The sequence below is a fragment of the Fusarium verticillioides genome, chromosome 2, assembly GCF_000149555.1.
Source record: "Fusarium verticillioides 7600 chromosome 2, whole genome shotgun sequence".
Taxonomy (NCBI): Eukaryota; Fungi; Ascomycota; class Sordariomycetes; order Hypocreales; family Nectriaceae; genus Fusarium; species Fusarium verticillioides.
This window is the reverse complement of record NC_031676.1, coordinates 2,530,563-2,552,075: the sequence shown is the minus strand read 5'-3', so window position 1 is coordinate 2,552,075 and position 21,513 is coordinate 2,530,563. Positions and strand designations below refer to the sequence as shown.

The following is a 21,513-nucleotide window of genomic DNA, read 5'->3' as shown; positions in this document are numbered from 1 at the left end:
TAGAACCCCTTCAAGGAACACAGACAGAGGGAGTCCCATGGACAATTGATACAACGTCGAGATTGAACGTCGAGTGAGGTGTCGGGTGTTGATGTCAATACGACAGGATTAGCCTACCCTGCAGCATGAGGGATGTAGGGAAAGCCGGCGATTATTCTCCAAGTTCCCTATTACTTGATGTACTGTTTGTTGCAATCACCTGATTTACTACCTACTTATAACTTTTGAGTAAATGGCCTGATTCCGCGACGGGTTGAACAAGAAAGAACGAACGGAATCCTTAGGACGTTTCGGTGTGACGCAACCACGCAGCGGAGACTTTGTAAATAACAAAAACAGCATCCTACCTAGGTAGTCTCTCGCCAGTCTCCTCCAGCAATGTCTGGTGTAACAACGATACTCAACCATTACCGACAGGTAGAAGAAATTGACATTTCCAAAGTAATAGGAAACAATATTCAATACCAACAACGCCTTTACTGTATCGAGGCCGCAGTGTTCATGGTCTCCCAGCATGTAGCGAGTTATGGCTCATTAGCTCAGCTCAGCTCAGCTCGGCTCAGCCCAGCATCCTCCCAGGCATTCTCTAAAGCCGACTCGCAGTCCAGTTTATGGGGGGGGGGCAGAGCTGTGTCCGCCTTGTTGCCTACCCTGCTTCTTCCCAAGCCACTTGAACCAAAGGACAGGGATGACGATGCAATTGTATTGGATGAAAGAAGCAAGCTTCATTGCCGGGGCTCCCCGCGTATAGACGGGCGGGGGATGGTTTGTGCTGCAATTCCATTCTGAGTGAGCTGTGCGAGGCTAATTCTGCTCTAGTCTTCTCTCTGATGTAGGTACAGTACATACTACATACAGGACTTGTAGTACCGAAGACTCACAACTCCCTGTTCATTCCTCATCATCTCATCGGATTCAAAAAAGCCTTACCAGATTACGGAGCTTACCCAGCTTCTTAGGCACCGCCCGGAATAAGATCATCCACTACAAGACAACTCTGCTCATCTTTAGTGCAACAGCAGATCCCCCCATCCCCAGGCCCGGGTGCCACGGACGCATACATACATGCATACATACCTACTGACTTGACTGACTACCTGCATCGCTTGCGTTGGATGAATACAACCCAACACCTTTGGTCCACTTACCTCTAACCAAGCCCCAAGTCCTAGCCCAGGCCTTGAGTCCTACACACTCTTGTCTTATTCGCCCTAGGACAGCATCCTCACGAGCTGCCTCCCCAGCCGTTGAACTCATCTTCCAGTGGTGATAAACCCCAAAACAAACTATATCGACTATGGGTGGCGCATACGTCTGATTGTCTCTTTATTTGGGGAGGCTGATACTATTGTAATCTCTCGCCTCTTTCACCATCCTTGGAGTGCCTGCTTGGTCTTACTTGGATCGCCTTTTAATTGCGACAGCCCAACAAGCTCAACTTCGCAGTACAAGCTTTGCTTACAGGGTCTGGGAGTCGAAAACAAAGCTTTTCTCTTGACTCTCGAAATGGAGTCAAAAAAACGTTTGTCCCTGGATGGGACAAACTCTGGTTCGGGACCTTCAGCCCTACGCCGGCTCACTCGAAGCCCCAGTCATCGTATAAGTCTTCGGCGATCAAGCACTGAATCCACATCATCATCCTCCGTCTCCTCGATCGCATCAGAAGACAATGAGGCATCACCAAAATCTTGTGTGTAAGAGACGATTTTCCCTTTCATTCATCTCAACAAGTCCCTCCCGACTCATTGGTGCAATAGGACCCGTGGTACTTCAAGCGATGACTGCGCTCTTCATCGATTCATCGTCTGGACTGCAGTCAAACGCAATGAGTGCGACAGAATGACCTCCCAAGAGAAGCTGGAGTGTCCTATGCTGCGCTGCCGCAAGCGATTTGCCAACCACGAGCTCATGCTCCAGCACCTATATTCGTGTAGCTGGCTCTCCACGAGTGAGTATTGGTGTTACGAATGCGGGAAATCCGAACGATTCAACGATTCCAAGTGCAAGCGATGCCTGGGTCACCCATCACGAAGAAAGAAGATACTGTCCATGGCAAAGAGCTTCTTCAACTCCCTCGGCCACAAACCTAAGAGCTCAGCCCTGGAGGATCTTGACCTTGACAGTGACATCGGTGAAACTGAAGCACCACCCAGCTACGACCTCGCAGTGGCACCAAGTGAGCTCGAGCTACCTACGAATGAGATCCATGAGATTGGCTCCAGTGGGATAGTTTTACAGCCCATACTGGAGAATGAGAACGAGGCAGAGATAAGCCCGGCCCCCATGCTCACCCCTTACACCTCATCGCTGCCTACACAGCACCAGGCACAGACTCTGCCTGCTCACCCCGCCGAGCTCGAATCAGATGCAACCCTCAGCGATCCCCTCGATTTCATGCTGTCGCAAGGCACTGTTGTCCCTGTAAACCTCATCGACCCCGGCTGCAACATGACTTCCGTACGGCCCACCCTTCAGCTTCATACAGAAGGTCTAGAAGAGTACCGCAGGGAACAAAAGAGACGCAGTAAGGGCCAGGTTGCACCTAGCACCTCGGTTCGCTCGACAGCCAGTACAAACTCCACGTCGAGCACAAATACGACGGACACTACTTTCAGCAGAGAAAGCTACAATATCTCCCCCATCTCATCGTTCTCTGATCAATGGGCAAGTGCACCAGTCTTCGACTCAGACTTCTCCTCCACTGAGAATGACTTTGGAAGCCCAGGAGGCCTCCTCAGGACGAACTCGTTCGCCATATCTCACAAGGCACCCGCAGCCAAGGGCTGGAACTCGCTCGAAAACGAGGCAGTCATGTCCTATGACTCCCAACCGACTGAACTCCCCACAAACATCCACATGCTTGATGCCTTGCCTGCCACTAAGTCTGATACTACGAATCTCAACCAGCCCGCTTTCGCATTGGATGACTCTTTCCTTTCCTCTACTTTCGACCTCGATGCAAACATTGCCCTCATCGACAATAATGTCACGATGCCACCGTCCCTCCATCCCATACCACCTCAACCGAAGGCCGAGTCCTATCATAACCCTCGGTCTCTGATCAGCACGGCATGGAGTACTCTTCAGATGCATGTCGCTGGCTCTCTGACCAAACTTCACCATATCACCAAGAACCACCTTGTCATACAGCTCAGAAATCTTACGGCTCCAGTGATAGCTACAAAGGGACTCGAAACTCTCATGGATATCATCGAAGGTCGACAGCCGACTGTTCCCACCGATGTCCTCTGTTTTGTTCACTTGGTCTACTGTTTCTCACTTATTGTTCACGAGCAAGACGCTGCAAACAGATCTTCCGATCTTTTTGTTCAAGCGATGTCGTACAGCGCCTTGTTTTCACGTCAAGATTGCCAGCTGTACATACAGATTGTCGAAACTCTGTGGAAACCAGCTGATATGAGCAATGCTGACCTCGTGAACTTGGTTCGAGCCAAGACATCATCAATGTCACCCTCGCCTGGCTCGAAGGGTAAAGGAACCGAGTCCGGAAACATGATCTCCGCCAGTGTCGACTCGCTAGCGTTTTTAGCAATGTATTTCTTAGACCAACTGGAAATTGCTACCATCCATATGGTAGACGACACAGAAGTTCTATCATCTGATCTCTTTTTGGGCCACTGCAATAGCCTAGACAGGGCGCACATGGATTCGACACAAACCATGACTGCAAATCTCGTACTCAAGCACAACTTTCAACTTTATACTCATTATCAAGCCTTTGCAAATGATCTGGACAACATCGCTCGTCGCACCAACTCGGAGCAGATGCCACCACGGCGCTTAGAACTCGAGCTTATGGAGTGTGGAAAGGTGAGTGGAAGACAGAAGCTCATAGGTCAAGACTAGACTAAACAGTCCAATGCAGATGTACCTACCTCCAGACGTTTACTTCGACGGCTATATCCACTTTGTTCGAGAACAGATGGATTCTATTTATTGCACAGCTACACCAGAAGGCTCTTACCGGGCTTTCTATTACCGGCAATGCATTGAGCTTATCAAGACTGTTATTGGTGCCCCGTTACAATCGATGTCTGAGCACGCAGTTCAAAACAGCTCAGTGACGCAGGATGGCTTTGATGATATCGATGAATACTTCAATGTCATGTCGCCGAACAACTTCAATTTTAGCTCGGTTGGCCCATTTGATGCAGGGCAACCTTTGGACTTCTCATGCCTGCCGAACACAATTGATCCTGGCACCTTGAACCCGCTACCACTTCCTACGCCTGCAGACACGAATTCGGTGCAGGCAACTTCAACGGCCGCAAATTCACCTCCTTCTCCAGCTCCAGCAGCATCCTCCTCCTCATCAACAGCAAAAATCAGGTCGGACAGTAGTTGCAAACTGTGCGGATATACACCTGAAGGTGATCCTCGATGGTTCAGCGGCAGTATGGCCAAGCACATGAAACTACAACACTCAACAAAACCTCCCACCATCTACCGCTGTCCATATCCCGGCTGTACAAGTCAGTACAAGAATAGACCAGACAATTTGCGCCAACACCAGATAGAGAAGGGTCACTTTCTAGAGGGACAAGACGTTGTCAAGCGATCGAACAAGCGACGCAAGATCGAGTGACGTTTGATGCCAAGATTTGCACATGCAGTTGTTTCTTGCAAGAGGCCCTTGGTGGGACAGACACGAAGGGGTACAATGCCGATATATTCGTTTTGCTTCCTCGACTTTCCTTATTATTGTTTATAGACAACATATGCGTGGCGTTTTGGTTGAAAACGAGCACTAGAGTGCTATTTTGGAAACATACCTTGACGGGCGTAACGCATCTTCGTTATCAAACACAGTGGATATCAATATACGGTTATTACAGCGTATGCTCATATCACGTTGACAAATTTAATACAGAGTTGCTTCGTTCATTTCGACAGGATGCCTGCTGCAGTACGCAGTGTCACCTGAGACAAACCAGAACATGACTACATATTGATATGTAATGGGCACAGAGTTATATTGCTAGCAATTTGAGTACCCGGCAACGAACATGTACACAATTTCCTTCACATACCTACTAAGACATATGGATAGAAATATAAATACCCTGCAGTTTCGTGTATCTCATCTTTTCACAGTAAGTCGAAGTCAATTCTAATATAAAGAATAAGTAATCATAAATTACCTTCCAGTAATGCAAACTAGGCCACACTAATAAAGTACTCAAAAAAGATGGTGACGCTATAACTGCATTAAGGTTCAACACGTCAATGTTTGGCCTGCTCGTCCTGCTTCTGAACAAGCCTCTGACTGAGAACGGAATGCTCGGCAAAGCTACTTGTCGCAGAGACTTGATGATTGAATCAGTCCAAAGCACTCGAAGTCACGTGCTAAGCTTGTAAAGAGACTGAAAAAATACGAAGAAATAGAGGTATATATGTATATATATAAGGTGCCAGGAATTTGGTTTCTGGGCGTAGGCTTCTTACTAGATATGAGATAGTATTTACAGGTGTTACTGCAGTATAATCAGAACGCATCAGGTGCCAAATTGAAATAAAACCACGATTAGAAGTGTTGAGTTTCTTGATCCAGTAAGAAGCAACTCAGTCTACCTAGACTAGGTCGTTACAAAAAATGGCCAGAACTTAAAATTCATGGATGAATCTGAACAATTTCATAGCTAGGTAGGTACCTACTATACCTAAATATCAATTTACCTTACCGGGTAAGTTGGGCAAAATTAGTATATTACTAATTTTGGCTTCTACGAGCCGCAGAAAGAGATACCTAAGCGACCCAAGGTAAAACAATTCATGCAATTCCCCCGAGACTCCAAGTACCGAAATGATAGACACTACGTCAACTCGAAATCTCGCGGTGCAATCATGGCTGCCGCTGTAGGGACGGATTGGATGGCTTTCGATCCAATTATCACCAAATTCACTTCCATTACAGGGGCTAGTTAGTTCGCTGACGCAGCGACGCCACAGGACGCCACGCCAGCCATAGATCCCCCACAGTTTGGGAAACATCTCGCCTGGCTGCCTGGTTGAAGTCCAACGAAGAGAAAGAAGGGAGGATGACGGAGATCCGCCCCTCACCACTTGTTCCATGTTTTCTACCTTATCTTTTAACTACCTAAGGTACCTACCCAAATATGTTGTTTGACTAGGTCCGTCTACATACTACCAAGTACGACTAGGTAGTCATTAAGGTGTTCAGACTCACACGAACTTTACACCAGAGGGCTCAGACAACAAGGTCAGACACAGACAGTGCAACACAAGACGGAACCACACAGTGCTGCTGCAATAGAAGAGGCGTGTTTATCCATCTGCTTGCTCTGGTTGCTGCACTGCACCCTTTCGGCTCTTTTGCCCTCCCACCTTTTCATCTTTTCTTGCGTTGCTGCTCTGTCATCGTACCAAATCTGCTATCAAATCTGTCTCCCTTCGCCCCTCCCCTGCCAATTTTCTCTCCCCCCTTCGCTCAGGCCAGGCATCGTCACGCCAGGCAAGCAGGCAGACTTTTCTATCCCCATAATTTTGCACGCCTCTGCATAACCCGCAACCACGCCTCCTCCTCCCCAAGTCCAGAGCTTCATTAATCACACCCCCAAAGATCCTGGGTCCCAGGGTTTGCTTCATACACACGCTCCGCAATCTGAACTACACTGCACCGCACACCACCGCGCTCCGCTCCGTATCAGCACCTCGTGCCCGGCGAAATCAACGTCACGGCAGCATCTCTCGTCACTCTCTGACCGTCACCGCCACCGGTCACCGTCACGGCCTTCGGCTTCGGCAACGGAGGCCACAACGACACCCACCGGGAGGAGCGTCAAGACGGATCGCGACAACCTCATCGAGAGCCTCGTGATAAACACGCAGCCGAGTCTCGACTCAGCCAGACTGAACTTCCCAACTCACGCCACGTCACGTCACGTCGTCTTGCCTACTCACTTTGTCGCGATTGATAAACGATAACAACACATCCGGCGTACCCATTGACTTCACTGGTCCTCCAGACTCAACTGTTTCGCGTTTAAACATTTACGTTTACCAACCGGCCCTTCTGCCGGGCCTGACCAGGCGATATGTCGAGTCTGCGTCCAGGATCCAATAACCACACTGGCCTCAACTTTCCCCAGACCAGTCTTCGCCGCAACCCATATCCTCCAGTGCCTCATCCAGGCCAACAGAACAAGCAATCTCCCGCGCCTCATTCTGCGTCCCCTTACCAGACTCAGGCATATCAGCCTCAGCAGACGCCAACCGGATATCCCCAGCATCTTTTCTCAACTCCTTCGCATGTCAACGGCAGTCTTTCCAATGGCTCCTCGCGTTCTTCCACTTCGCACATGCCCAGTGCGGTGCCGAACCCGCTTGATGTGTCTAATTCCCGAGGACTATCGCAGTCACGCTCTCAAATGATGTTTCCAACCCTGGGACAGGTTGTGCCAAACCAATTACACCATCCACAGCAGCAACAACAGATGCATCCTCAGCACTTGACACATCCTTCCCACTCCCTTGCCCAGCCTCGACAGACCCTTCATCAGCACCATGCTCAGCAGTCGCCTCAGCAGCGGCCTCAATCTCAACAGGCTCAGCCAACTCCCAAGATTGGCCAAGTTCAGGTCAAGCCTCAGGCGCCTTCTCCTCCCTTGACGCAGCAGTCAAACCAACAACAGCAGCAATCGCACCAACAGCTTCAGCAACAACTCCAGCACCAACAGCAACAGCACCATTTACAGCAGCAGCAGCAATTGCAGCAGCAGCAACAGCTTCAGCAGCAGCAGGCACAACAGCAACAACAGTTACAGCAGCAGCATCACCACCAACAGCAGCAACAACAACAGCCGCAGCCACAGCCGCAGCAACAAGCGCACCAGCAAGTGCACCCACAGCAGCAGCAACATGCACAACATCACCATCAGCAGCAGCAGCAGCAAGCGCAGATTCACTCTCAACAGCCACAGCAGCAACAGCTTCGAACTCCCCAACAGGAGCAGCAGCAGCTTCAACACCCGCAGCAACATGAGCCTCCGAGATCTCAAACACACCAGCAACCGGCGCCTCGACAACAGAAGCAGCAGAAGCAACGTGATCAACAGCGTGAACAGCAACGTGAACAACAGGCCCAGCAACAGCAAATCCAACAGCAGGCCCAGCAGGCTCAACAGGCCCAGCAGGTACAGCAACAGCAAGCACAGCAGCAGGCCCAGCAAGCTCAGCAGCAACAAAAGCAACAACCCCTTCCTGCAGAGCCAATTCAACAGCAGCAGCAGCAGCAGCAGACTCAGCCACAGCAGCAGAAGCAAGATGCAAATGGGAGCGAGTCGATGGATATTGACAACCAAGCAAATGGGGAGGAGAGTGGAGGCCTAGACATGAAAATGCTCGCTGATCCTAACTACATCCCAACTCAGCCTTTGGGCGAAATGATGTCCCCACCGCCAGAAGGTGGAAGCTACCCTACTCTTGAGGCGGTCCAGAAGGCTGTTCTTAGATACTGCACCTCGGTCGGCTATGCTATTGTCATTGGTCGCTCAAAGAAGACAGTGCCTGGCTTGAAGAAGGTCCTCTTTGTTTGCGATCGTGCTGGCAAGCCGCCGAGTCGTGTAAGCCCCGAGTGTCGCAAACGTAAAACATCGTCCCGCAAGTGTGATTGCCCGTTCGGCTTTTTCGCTATCGAGCAGCGTACCCAGTGGACGATCCGATATCGCCCTGACCCTGCCCATCTTCAGCATAATCATGGCCCAAGTGAGAGCCCTTCTCACCACCCAGCTGCCCGGAAACTGGACAGTAGAATGGTTGCTGCGGTAAAACAGCTTAAGGAGAACGGTGAGTTACCCAGACTAAAGGAACTGATTCCATACTAACTGCAATGAGCAGGCGCTGGCGTCTCGGAGACGCTGCAGATACTGCAGACCGAAAACCCGGATTGTCATCTTCTGCCACGTGATATATACAACGCTCGTGCAGCTATCAATCGCAACCCTCAAAAGGTTGCTACCGGACTGGCAGAGAACAGACCAGCTATCTACAGCAAACCTCACCAGTCACCTGAAGATCGCATTCGCGCTGAGTTGAGGCGTGAAATCGCAAAAGCTCGCGAAGAAATGCAAGAAATGGAGGAAAAGAAGGACAAAGAAATCAGCGAGTTGAAGACGAAATTGGAAGAGAAAGAAGTCATCATAAGAAAATTTGAAGAGTTCATTGATATTTGTAACGAAAGAGTTATGTTTCAACGACAGCGACTAGCAGGAAGCAACGGAAATGGGGCAAGTCAACCCCAAGTCTGATCTGACCCAATGGCGCATCGGTTGTTCGAGTGGTTATATGGAAAGAGAAGTTGGGTTGTATTCGATATGTACAAAGGCGTTATGATCGGGAATGTTTGGTAACTGCTTACACTTATGAGACTGGTTTTGCGCATGCTTATTCAAGTTGATACTGGGCGGCAGGTTTGTTTTCTTTCTGGAGCATGGTTTTGAAGATTATGACGTGGCTTTCGTTTTAGCACTCGAAATTTGTGTGGCTGACATATTGTCACGGCAAGAAACGGTGATGATTGGAATACAGACGTATTTGTTAAGCAATCCGACCCTGAAATGCACCGATGAGTGATAGTTGCCAATAGGCTCAATATAGATCGATGTACTGGTGTAGATTTATCAACCTCGTCCACCTGTTATGAAGTAAGTGACATCGATAAAGCCGTTTTAAACGTCTTGTCTGTAGCCACAACTTAACTTACTTCTACGCCCGGTGTGGATACCAGAGGCTTGGTGGCCTTATGATTAATTGATGGCAGTTGAGTTTATACCACGTAGCGTAAGGTATTGACGTTGATCTTGAGGTACCTTTATTCGTTAGCTGAAGGTGTGCTGCGCACCTATCTCCGCGTAAGACCCCGTATACTATAAAGGTAAGATACTCAAGGTAAGCCTGGTTAACAAGGACAAGTAGCATAATTAGGAATGGATAGAACAGCAACTTCTAGCCAGCTGTAGCGTAAATATTCATGGGTTGTGTTTGAGTGTTTTGGTTCGTCTACGTCTTCCCTACTGGCTCATATGTGTCATTCACACATGCCATTGGATGCCATCAATAATAAGCAGCCATTCACAGTGGCAGATAGTTGCTGGAGGTTTTAATCTCATTTGCTTTGAAAACATGCAGCCCCTGGCCTATGTCTTCAGTTTATGCCGGGCTTTTTCTTTTTGAGCGTTGAGACCAATCAAGGCTCGCAAGCACCTTCGGTTGGTTGCATACGGGCTGGATACGTACTTCCTCAATCTTCAGTGACTCCAGCGGGCTGTAACAGGCTACAGCGCATTTATCTCCTGTAAGAGCGACTGTTTTAGGTGGCTTGACGTCCAATGGCATTCTGACACATCCATTTCAGCCAATTGCCGATCATGCCCGAGCATTCACGACAGGGGTACCCCTGGATTTAGTCGCGTCTTGAACAGCCCGTAAATTCGGTAGAGCCAAAGCTTAGGTGTGAGGTGGTGCCCTTATTGAAAGTCAACAACTCCTGGATGAGCTTCATTTTAAATCACCAAACCTCAACCTGTCGCTGAAGACTTCATAGCACTTCTGCGACTTCATTGCACGGCCAGCTACAGTTGATTGTAAACTACACACTCCTTAGTCTTTGAGCTCATCTTTCGATTTTGCTAAAGCTTTTTAATATCTGACTTGTCAACCACGTTTGCGCCCAACCCGAAGCTTGCTCGACCGCCACATACATACAACCTTCTCGATTGCGTCCTTTACCCATAGCCCACTGACGATTCGGAAATGATCGCGCGCCATTAAAACGGTCATTATACTCCCTTCTTACGGCCCTCTTGTGACTATGGAGGTCACTTCGCCCGCCGTGCCGAGCCCTGGGGCTTCCGCCAACGGCGTAACATCCTCCCCGACCTTCCCTACTATCGAACCGGAACGCGTTGTCGAACATCTCGCCTCCGTCTGTGAGGTCGCACTTGGAGCTACACGAGATGAACTCGAACAAATGGGAAGCTTGCTGCATAAGTCCCGCTATAGCGAGACTATTTCACGATGCACACGCTTTGCGAGCGATACTCAGAATGTGCTTTACATCCAGAAAGATTTCGCAAATTCATCTGCAGTTGAGCCTGGAGCTGACCCTTCTTGTTCGTTCATTTCAACGTTATGATAACCATGGCTTGCTAATGTGAAACAGCGCCCGTCTCTTACAACTACACCTTGTCGACCGAGATCTCATCGTCCCCGACAACTGTCGCTTCTCTTGTCCTCATCAAGTCTCCCCAGCCTATAGACCCAGCTCGACCCCTTACATCACAAATATTTATTACTAATTTACCTGGTCCTGCATCTCTCAACGCTGGAGTTGGAGAACAGGGCTCGGTACTCTCTCCTTGGGAGGTTCTTCATTCTCAGGTCCACCATGCCCTGGTACCCTACTTTGATGCCAACACGAAGAGCCAGCAACTGGCGAACGGATCAAGAGGTCGAGCTGATGTTGACGCAAAGACTGGCATTCCTGTAACGAAGAAGCGATTGAACGATTTGGAACTGAGCTTGCTGCATCTCCAGCAGAACGTTGATATCCCTGAGATATCCCTTACGTTTCATTCTATCGTTCAGAATGTCCTCGATGACGCCGAGGCTCATAACAACCGGCCTTCCATCGATGGAATTCCACAGAACCTTCTCCAGGACAGTACCTTTCTCAACCGATTGCAAGCAAACGTCAACACCTGGATCAAGTCTATCCAAGGAATCACCAAGCTGACCAAGGACCCTTCATCAAATGCGAACCAGGAATTCAGCACCGCGAGCCAGGAAGTCAATTTCTGGTTGTCCATGGAGTCAGCTCTGGAGGGCATCGAGGGCCAGCTCCGTAGTGAGGGCGTGCTCTTGACGCTTGAGATTCTCAAGCACGCCAAGCGTTTTCAGGCCACCGTCAGTTTCACGGCTGACACTGGTTTGAAGGAGGCTATGGATAAGGTGCAGAAGTACAACCAGCTTATGCGAGATTTCCCCCTCGACGAGTTGCTGTCTGCTACTTCCCTGCCGAAAGTGGGGGAAGCCATTCATCAGATCTTCAGCCATCTGAACAAAAAGCTGAGGATCTGCCCTTACCCTATCCGTAGAGCTCTTCCTCTTGTCGAGGCTATCTCTGCTGATCTCGATGATGTGCTTCATAGGCTGCTGACAGGAACTGAATTGGTTAATCTGGATTATCAGCAATTCAAGAACATCATGCAAACATGTGACCAGATTTTCCAGATTTGGGAAGAAAACGTCAAGGAGTTCACCAATGTAGCTCGTGAGGTAACCCGACGAAGAAACGAGAAATTCATTCCCATCAAGATTGTCAAAAAGCATTCCGAACTTGAGACGAGAATCAAGTATGTCAGCACTTTCCGCGACAACCACGAGCAGCTCCAGCGTACGATCGTCACCGTCCTTGGCCCTCAAGCAACTATTCCTGGCGTTTCCGAGGCCACCGAATTCAATGGCATCATTGTTGAAGAGATTGGTAATGTCGATGCTGTGGAGGAGGTTAAGCAGGCTTGGGAGGCTCTTCAGAATGTTGATCTTCTGGATGTTACAGACCAGGGCAAGGAACGATGGGTACGAGCCGAGAACCTCTACAACGAGCGTACGACCCGTGTAGAGAACTCCATCATCCGCAGACTTCGAGAGCGACTGGCCACAGCAAAGACTGCAAACGAGATGTTCCGAGTATTCTCCAAATTCAACGCCCTTTTCGTGCGCCCAAAGATTCGTGGCGCCATTCAGGAATACCAGAACCAGCTCATGGACCACGTCAAGCAAGCGATCAACGGCCTCCATGAGCGGTTCAAGCAACAGTATGGCCATTCAGAAACTCACGCTATGGCTCAACTACGCGATCTCCCTCCTGTTTCGGGTGCTATCATCTGGGCTCGTCAGATTGAGTTCCAGCTTGATGGATACATGCGAAAGGTTGAAGCTGTTCTTGGTCCGGACTGGACTCTGCACGCCGAAGGCCATAAGCTTCAAGAGGAGAGCGAACTATTCAAGCAGAAACTCGACACGAGCCGAATCTATGATGCCTGGCTAAATGACGTCGGAAGACGCAAGATTTCAATTTCGGGACAGCTTTTCGATATTGCTCGTGTAAGATCCGCTGGTGGTATTCTTGAGCTTGCTGTGAACTTTGACCCGCAAGTCATCACCTTGTTCAAGGAGACTCGTAATCTTACTTGGCAATCGTACTCAGTCCCACATGCTGTGACGACTGTATCCAAGGATGCGAAGCGAGTCTATCCCTATGCTGTCAGCCTCATGGAGAGTGTGAGAACCCTTTCACAGACTCTGCGTCAAATTTCTGCCATGGGAGAGGAGTCTGTTCTTCTTAATGGTTATCGAAATGATGTTTACAGGCTCATCGGGGAGGGTGTACCGCTACGATGGGAATCCTTCATTAACTCGCATGAGTTATTCTACTCTGAAAATAGACAGACTCGCCCTTTGTTGCCCGGTGGAACCGATTTCGGCCTGGCCAAGAATACCGAGAGCAAGCATGGTATGTTTATCCGTGGATTTGCAGCAGCTGTATCGGTTCTCCAGCAGAAGGCAGTCTCTTTGAACTTCATCCATACTACTGTTGAACAAGCCCTGAAGGAACTCAACACTTGCCCCTATGACGAAGCTGCGTTCCATAGTCGCTTGGATACGATTCAATCGGCTGTGGATCAACTGAACCTGGAACAATATGTCAACCTAGACTTCTGGGTGCGAGAACTGAACGCCAAGATTCAGTCTATCCTCCTGACTCGCCTTCAGAGTGCAGTTCACTCGTGGATCACCGCATTTGAGGATGATACACCCGAAGAGGAAACTCGTCGAAAGACCAATACTGATGAGACCAAGTCCGAAACGCCCACAATGAAGCGTCTTGTTCTTGAAGTGGTCATGCGTAACCAAGTAATTTATCTTGACCCTCCCCTGGAGTTTGCGCGTGCGAGCTGGTTCCTTCACCTTCATGAGTGGCTTGGAATTGTCTGCAACCTCCGCAAGATCAAGGCCACCCGCTATCAGATGAGTCTCACTACTGGTGCTCACGATGAGGCCCGGTTTACCGACCTACCCACCGAGTGCGCCGGACTTCTGCAGCGTGTATATATTTCGGTTGAGAAGAAGCTTCAGGAGATTAGTGCGTATGTTGACAAATGGCTTCAGTTTCAGTCACTCTGGGACCTTCAGTCTGAACAAGTTTACGATGCTCTCGGCGAGCCACTCCCTCGATGGCTTCAGCTTTTACAGGATCTCCGCAAAAACCGCTCAACTTTTGACACGCAAGAGGTTAGCCGGGAATTTGGACATCTCACTGTTGATTATGATCAAGTGCAGACCAAGGTCAACGCGAAGTATGACCAGTGGCAACATGAAATTCTGATGAAGTTCGCCAGCCGCCTTGGCAATCGCATGCGCGACATTAATGCAGAGATTGAGAAGGCGCGCAAGCACCTCGAGAGTCAAAGCTCCGACGCCTCATCAACTGCACAGGCCGTGCAATTCATCACAGTCGTTCAGAGTTGCAAACGCAACGTGAAAGCATGGGCGCCCGAGATTGATATGTTTCGTCAAGGACAATCCATGCTTGTAAGACAACGATACCAGTTCCCTAATGACTGGCTTCACATTGAGCAGATAGACAGCCAGTGGGAGGCTTTGAAGGAGATTCTCGAGAAGAAGTCAAGAATCGTTCAAGAACAAAGCGATGCTTTAAGAGCCAAGATCACTGCTGAGGATAAGTTGGTCAACGAACGAATTGCCGAGATTGCCGCCCAATGGAATGAAGAGAAGCCAGTGTCTGGCACCATTCAACCTGACGTTGCTTCCGCTACCTTGTCTTCCTTCGAGGCACGCATCTCGAAGTTGCAGGACGATGCCCAAATGGTTGTCAAGGCTAAAGAAGCCCTCGATATCCCTGCTAGCATGGATACTTCTCTTGAGTCTACTCTGGAGGAGGTAAGGGATTTCCAGTCTGTTTGGTCGAACCTTTCTACTATATGGGCGAGTCTCAATGAAACACGAGATATTCTCTGGACTGCTGTCCAACCACGAAAGATCCGGTCCAAGGTTGACGACCTTATCAAGAGTACCAAGGACATGCCAAGCAGGATGCGCCAGTATGCCGCTTTCGAGCATGTGCAGGGAATTCTGCGTGGCTTCCTCAAGGTCAACCCCATCTTATCCGACCTGAAGTCTGACGCTATCCGCGAGCGTCACTGGGTTAAGATCTATAAACAGATTAAGCCCCATAAACGATTTTCTCCTAGCTCCATGACTCTTGGTGATGTTTGGGATCTTAACCTGATTGCGACCGAAGTCATCGTCAAAGATATTATTGCCCAAGCCCAGGGTGAGATGGCCCTCGAGGAATTTCTAAAGCAAGTTCGCGAGACTTGGCAGAACTACGCATTGGAGATGGTCAACTATCAGAACAAGATCCGCCTCATCCGCGGCTGGGACGATCTTTTTGCCAAGTGCAGCGAAAACCTCAACTCACTTCAGGCGATGAAGCACTCCCCTTACTACAAAGAGTTTGAGGAAGAAGCTGTGTCTTGGGAAGACAAGCTCAACCGTGTTCATGTGCTCTTTGATGTCTGGATTGATGTCCAGCGTCAGTGGGTTTACCTCGAGGGTGTCTTCACTGGTAACGCTGATATCAAGCACCTCCTCCCTATTGAGTCTGGACGCTTCCAGAATATCAACAGCGAGTTCCTGGCTGTTATGAAGAAAGCCAACAAGTCACCATACGTATTGGAAGTTCTCAACATTCCTAACGTGCAAAAATCATTGGAACGGCTTGCTGAAATGCTTAACAAGATCCAGAAGGCTCTTGGCGAGTATCTAGAGAAGGAACGTGTTTCATTCCCTCGATTCTACTTCGTGGGTGACGAAGACTTGCTCGAGATGATTGGTAACAGTAACGACACGTTACGCATTGCCAAGCACTTCAAGAAAATGTTTGCGGGCCTATCAGGGCTCGTCATGGACGATGAGACTGTTATATCTGGCTTCACTTCCAAAGAGGGTGAGGTGGTTCGGTTGAAGAAAGATATTTCTTTGGCGAAAACCCCCAAAATCAACGACTGGCTAGCCCTTTTGGAGGGTGGCATGAAGTCAACCCTTGCCGAGCTCCTCGCTGAGGCTGTCGATCATTACACCCCTATCTTCGAATCAGAGAAGATTGATCGTGATGCATTAAATGCGTTCATGGATGCCTATCCCAGTCAGATTGTAGTTCTAGCCACGCAAGTTGCTTGGACCACAGCTGTCGAACAATCGCTTTCTGATGGCGGCAGTAATTTGAAGATGCTGTTTGATCGGGAGGTTGAAGTTCTCCGTGTGCTTGCAGACACCGTCCTTGGCGAACTCGAAGTTATCCTGAGGAAGAAATGTGAACAGCTGATTACAGAATGTGTCCACCAGCGTGATACAATTGAGAAGCTTATCAACGCTAATGCTAGTTCCACCAGCCATTACCTTTGGCAGCTACAAATGAGATACATCTACAATCCTGATGGCGAGTTTCTCGACCGCCTTTACATCAAGATGGCAAATGCCAAACTCAACTATGGTTTCGAATACCTGGGAGTTCCGGAACGTCTTGTTCGCACACCGCTGACTGATCGTTGTTTCCTTACTCTTACTCAAGCTTTGTGCCAACGTCTTGGTGGTTCTCCTTATGGACCCGCTGGTACAGGTAAGACAGAGTCAGTCAAGGCTCTCGGTGTGCAGCTGGGTAGATTCACCCTTGTCTTCTGCTGTGACGACACTTTCGATTTCCAAGCTATGGGTCGCATTTTTCTTGGTATCTGCCAGGTTGGTGCTTGGGGTTGCTTCGACGAGTTCAATCGTCTGGAAGAACGAATCCTCTCGGCCGTCTCTCAACAGATTCAGAACATCCAGCTGGGCCTAAAGCAAGGAGCTGAAGATGATCAATCGCAAATTGAGTTGGTCGGCCGCCAGCTCCATGTCAACGAAAACACAGGTATCTTTATCACCATGAACCCTGGCTATGCTGGTCGCTCCAACCTGCCCGACAACTTGAAGAAGCTTTTCCGAAGCGTCGCCATGTCCAAGCCAGATAAGGAGCTCATCGCTGAAGTTATGCTTTACTCCCAAGGCTTTAACCAAGCCAAGCAATTATCCAAACACACGGTTCCCTTCTTTGACCAATGTTCTGGCAAACTGTCCAAGCAAGCACATTACGATTTCGGCCTGCGTGCGCTGAAGAGTGTTCTTGTCAGTTCCGGTGGTTTGAAACGTGCTCGTCTGGGTGAGGGCAGTCTGGGAGCCGAAGAGGTCGTCGAACCCGAAATTCTTGTGCAAAGTATCCGAGAAACCATTGCACCTAAGCTGATCAAGTCCGATGTCGACATCATGATGACTATTGAAGCCGATTGCTTTCCTGGTGTGCAGTACGTTCCAGCCAACCTTGTGGAATTGGAAGATGCCATCCGAACCCTCGCTGCCGAACGTCACCTTGTGGTCAACGAGCTTTGGATGACAAAGATTCTCCAGCTGTACCAGATTCAGAAGATCCACCACGGTGTGATGATGGTCGGCAACTCTGGCTCTGGAAAATCAGCAGCCTGGAGACTTTTGCTTGATGCACTCCAAAAGGTCGAGGGCGTTGAGGGCGTCTCACATGTCATCGACTCCAAGGTCATGTCCAAGGAGGCTCTGTACGGAAATCTTGACTCTACCACTCGCGAGTGGACCGATGGTCTGTTCACTAGCATCCTCCGAAAGATCGTCGACAACCTCCGTGGTGAGGATTCCAAGCGACACTGGATTGTATTCGATGGTGATGTTGATCCTGAGTGGGTCGAAAATCTGAACAGTGTTCTTGACGACAACAAGCTTCTCACGCTTCCAAACGGAGAGCGCCTCAATCTACCCTCCAACGTCCGAATCATGTTTGAAGTCGAGACGCTCAAATATGCAACACTGGCTACAGTCAGTCGTTGCGGTATGGTCTGGTTTAGTGAGGACACTGTGTCACCCAACATGATGGTTGAAAACTATCTGTCCACACTCAGCAGCGTTCCCTTTGAGGACTTGGATGAAGACAGCGTTGCCACCGGCCAAAACCCTGCTAAGACTTTGTCTGTGCAGAGCGAGTTTGCTGCCTTGCTTCGTATCTACCTTACCGAGGAGGATCTGATTCTCCAGGCCCTGAAGCGAGCCGAGGCCTACAACCACATCATGGAGTTTACAGTCGCACGTGTTTTGACTACTCTTTTCTCACTGCTCAATAAAGCAGTTCGTGATGCAATTGAATACAATGGCCAGCATTCCGACTTCCCTCTTGAGTCTGAACAGATAGAAGCGTTTATCTCAAAGAAGCTTCTCTTGGCACTCGTTTGGGCCCTCACCGGTGATTGCCCCCTGAATGACAGAAAGGCCTTCGGCGACGAGCTTTGTGCTTTGGCAAACTTTGGTTCACCTCCTCTTGATGGCACAAGCTCACTCATCGACTTCGATGTTACTTTACCTAAATCCGAATGGGCACCATGGCAAAACCAGGTTCCTTCTGTGGAAGTCAACACTCATTCTATTACCCAGACCGATGTGGTCATTCCTACTCTGGATACTGTCCGCCACGAAGATGTTCTGTACTCGTGGCTTGCCGAGCACAAGCCGCTACTCCTCTGCGGTCCTCCTGGTTCTGGTAAGACAATGACTTTATTCAGTGCACTTCGGAAGCTGCCAAACATGGAGGTCGTCGGCCTGAACTTCTCCAGTGCAACCACACCCGATCTGCTCATCAAAACCTTTGAGCAATACTGCGAGTACAAGAAGACATTGAACGGTGTGATGCTATCCCCAACCCAAATCGGTCGATGGCTTGTTGTTTTCTGCGATGAGATCAACTTGCCCGCACCAGATAAATACGGAACTCAGCGCGCCATATCCTTCCTGCGCCAAATGGTCGAGCACAACGGTTTCTGGCGAACGTCCGATAAGTCCTGGGTTACACTCGACCGCATTCAATTTGTTGGTGCCTGCAATCCTCCTACAGATGCTGGACGTACCCCTATGGGTGCTCGATTCCTCCGACACGCACCTTTGATCATGGTCGACTATCCTGGTGAACTGTCCCTCAACCAAATTTACGGCACCTTCAATTCCGCTGTTCTCAAGATCGTCCCATCTCTCAGGGGATACTCTGAGGCTCTTACTCATGCCATGGTTCGCTTCTATCTCGAATCTCAACAGAGGTTCACGCCAAAGATTCAGCCCCACTATGTATACAGTCCCCGTGAGCTAACGCGATGGGTTCGTGGCGTTTACGAAGCTATTCGACCTCTGGAGGCCTTATCTATTGAAGGTCTGATCCGAATCTGGGCTCACGAAGCTCTTCGTTTGTTCCAGGATCGTCTGGTTGCTGAAGACGAGCGACAGTGGACCGACGAAAGTGTGCGCCGCATCGCACTTGAATACTTTCCCAACATCGACGAGGAGAAGGCCCTGGGAGGGCCTATTCTGTTCTCGAACTGGTTGTCCAAGAATTACGTTCCGGTTGACCGTGAACAGCTAAGAGATTTTGTCAAGGCGAGATTGAAAACGTTTTGTGAAGAGGAGGTTGACGTTCCTCTAATTCTGTTCAACGACGTCTTGGAGCATGTGTTGCGCATTGATCGTGTCTTCCGGCAGCCCCAGGGTCATCTTATCTTAATTGGTGTGAGTGGTAGTGGCAAAACCACCTTGTCTCGTTTCGTGGCCTGGATGAACGGCCTCAAAGTCTTCCAGATCAAGGTCCACGGCAAGTATTCTGCTGAGGACTTTGATGATGATCTTCGAGACGTCCTTCGTCGTTGTGGCTGCAAGGGTGAGAAGATCTGCTTTATCATGGATGAGTCAAACGTTTTGGATTCAGGATTTCTCGAAAGAATGAACACTCTCCTCGCCAACGCCGAAGTGCCAGGTCTTTTGAAGGAGACGAATACGCTGCTCTTATGACAGCATGCAAGGAGGGTGCTCAGCGACAAAACCTGCACCTTGACTCCCCAGAAGAGTTATATAAGTGGTTTACCCAGCAAATTGTGAAGAACCTACATGTTGTCTTCACCATGAACCCCCCCGAGGACGGCCTCTCTTCCAAGGCTGCTACCAGTCCTGCCTTGTTCAACCGTTGTGTTCTCAATTGGTTTGGTGACTGGTCCGACCAAGCCCTGTTCCAGGTCGGCCATGAGCTCACCCAGTCTATCGATCTGGACCGAAGCAATTTCGAATGCCCTGATACCGTCCCTGTGGCCTATCGTGGCCTGCAGCTGCCTCCATCCCATCGCGAGACCGTTGTCAACTCTATGGTTTACATTCACTACTCCTTGCAACGGTACAATGAGAAGCTCTTCAAGCAACAGGGCAAGGTCACTTTCCTAACCCCTCGTCACTTCCTCGATTTCGTTGCCCAGTACGTCAAGCTTTATAACGAGAAACGGGAGGATCTCGAGGAACAGCAACGCCACCTGAATGTTGGCCTAGAGAAGCTCAGAGACACTGTCGACAAGGTTCGAGATCTAAGAGTAAGCCTGGCAGAGAAGAAGAAACAACTGGAGCAGAAGGATGCCGAGGCCAATGAGAAGCTGCAACGAATGGTGGCTGATCAGCGACTGGCGGAGCAAGAAAAGACCGCATCGCTTGAGATCCAGGCTGCTTTGGATAAGCAAGAAGTTGAGGTTGCGTCACGGAAGAAGGTTGTGCTGGAGGATCTGGCAAAGGCAGAACCTGCGGTCGAGGAAGCAAAGGCTAGCGTCAGTAACATCAAGCGTCAACACTTGACTGAAGTCAGATCCATGGGCAATCCACCTCAAGGTGTGCGGCTTGCTATGGACGCCGTGTGTACGCTTCTTGGTCACAGGATCAACGATTGGAAGGCCGTACAGGGTATCGTACGAAAGGATGACTTCATCGCTAGCATTCTCATGTTCGACAACGCCAAGCAAATGACGAAGGCTCTCAGGAACAAGATGCGTAACGATTTCCTGTCCAACCCTGAATTTACATTCGAGAAGGTCAACCGCGCCTCGAAGGCCTGCGGACCCCTCGTTCAGTGGGTCAGCGCTCAAGTCAACTACTTCGACATTCTTGATCGTGTTGGCCCTCTCAAGCTCGAGGTCGAGGAATTGGAGGAGAAAGCTCTGAACACCAAAGCAGACGCCAAGGCTGTGCAGAACAAGATTGCAGACCTGGAATCTAGCATAAATAGGTACAAGACGGAATATGCTGCGCTAATTAGCGAGACACAATCTATCAAAGCCGAGATGTCCAAGGTCCAGTTCAAGGTCGATCGCAGTGTTAGGCTTCTCGACAGCTTGTCCTCGGAACGAGTTCGCTGGGAAGAGGGAAGCAAGTCTTTTGAGATCCAAATCAGCACATTGGTCGGAGATGTCCTTGTTGCTGCTGCTTTCTTGGCCTACAGCGGCCTCTATGACCAGACTTCCGAAAGTTGATGATGGATGA

At 49.6% G+C, this 21,513-nt stretch overlaps 4 protein-coding genes across 6 annotated transcripts in view; all 4 read left to right on the top strand.

Annotated features, from left to right (window-relative positions):
- Positions 1-373: 373 nt before the first annotated feature.
- FVEG_04161 (hypothetical protein) lies at positions 374-4,923 on the top strand. Of its 3 annotated transcripts, none has more exons than XM_018891898.1 (4): positions 374-765; positions 820-1,690; positions 1,758-3,831; positions 3,887-4,923. In XM_018891898.1, the coding sequence occupies exons 3-4, from the start codon at positions 1,840-1,842 to the stop codon at positions 4,604-4,606; spliced, it is 2,712 nt and encodes a 903-aa protein (XP_018748494.1). In that variant the 5' UTR covers positions 374-765; positions 820-1,690; positions 1,758-1,839; the 3' UTR covers positions 4,607-4,923. The 3 variants fall into 3 exon arrangements, with proteins under 3 accessions (XP_018748494.1, XP_018748492.1, XP_018748493.1); XM_018891896.1 differs by having other exon boundaries at positions 820-1,694; XM_018891897.1 differs by having other exon boundaries at positions 820-3,831.
- Positions 4,924-6,247: 1,324 nt separating this feature from the next.
- FVEG_04162 (hypothetical protein) lies at positions 6,248-9,676 on the top strand. Its single transcript, XM_018891899.1, has 2 exons — positions 6,248-8,826; positions 8,878-9,676. The coding sequence occupies exons 1-2, from the start codon at positions 7,077-7,079 to the stop codon at positions 9,285-9,287; spliced, it is 2,160 nt and encodes a 719-aa protein (XP_018748495.1). The 5' UTR covers positions 6,248-7,076; the 3' UTR covers positions 9,288-9,676.
- Positions 9,677-10,849: 1,173 nt separating this feature from the next.
- Positions 10,850-20,010, top strand: FVEG_15418 (dynein heavy chain 1, cytosolic; the record flags this gene model as incomplete). The annotated part of the gene is made up of 2 exons (XM_018904545.1): positions 10,850-11,150; positions 11,201-20,010. The coding sequence occupies 2 exons, from the start codon at positions 10,850-10,852 to the stop codon at positions 20,008-20,010; spliced, it is 9,111 nt and encodes a 3,036-aa protein (XP_018748496.1).
- A 110-nt stretch (positions 20,011-20,120) lies between these two features.
- The window catches only part of FVEG_15419 (dynein heavy chain 1, cytosolic), a gene marked incomplete at both ends in the record, with an annotated part of 3,886 nt that continues 2,493 nt past the window's right edge, over positions 20,121-21,513 (top strand). Inside the window, one exon of the mRNA XM_018904546.1 lies at positions 20,121-21,498. Coding sequence (XP_018748497.1) covers positions 20,121-21,498 — 1,378 coding nt within the window. The remainder of the gene's footprint in view (positions 21,499-21,513) is intronic.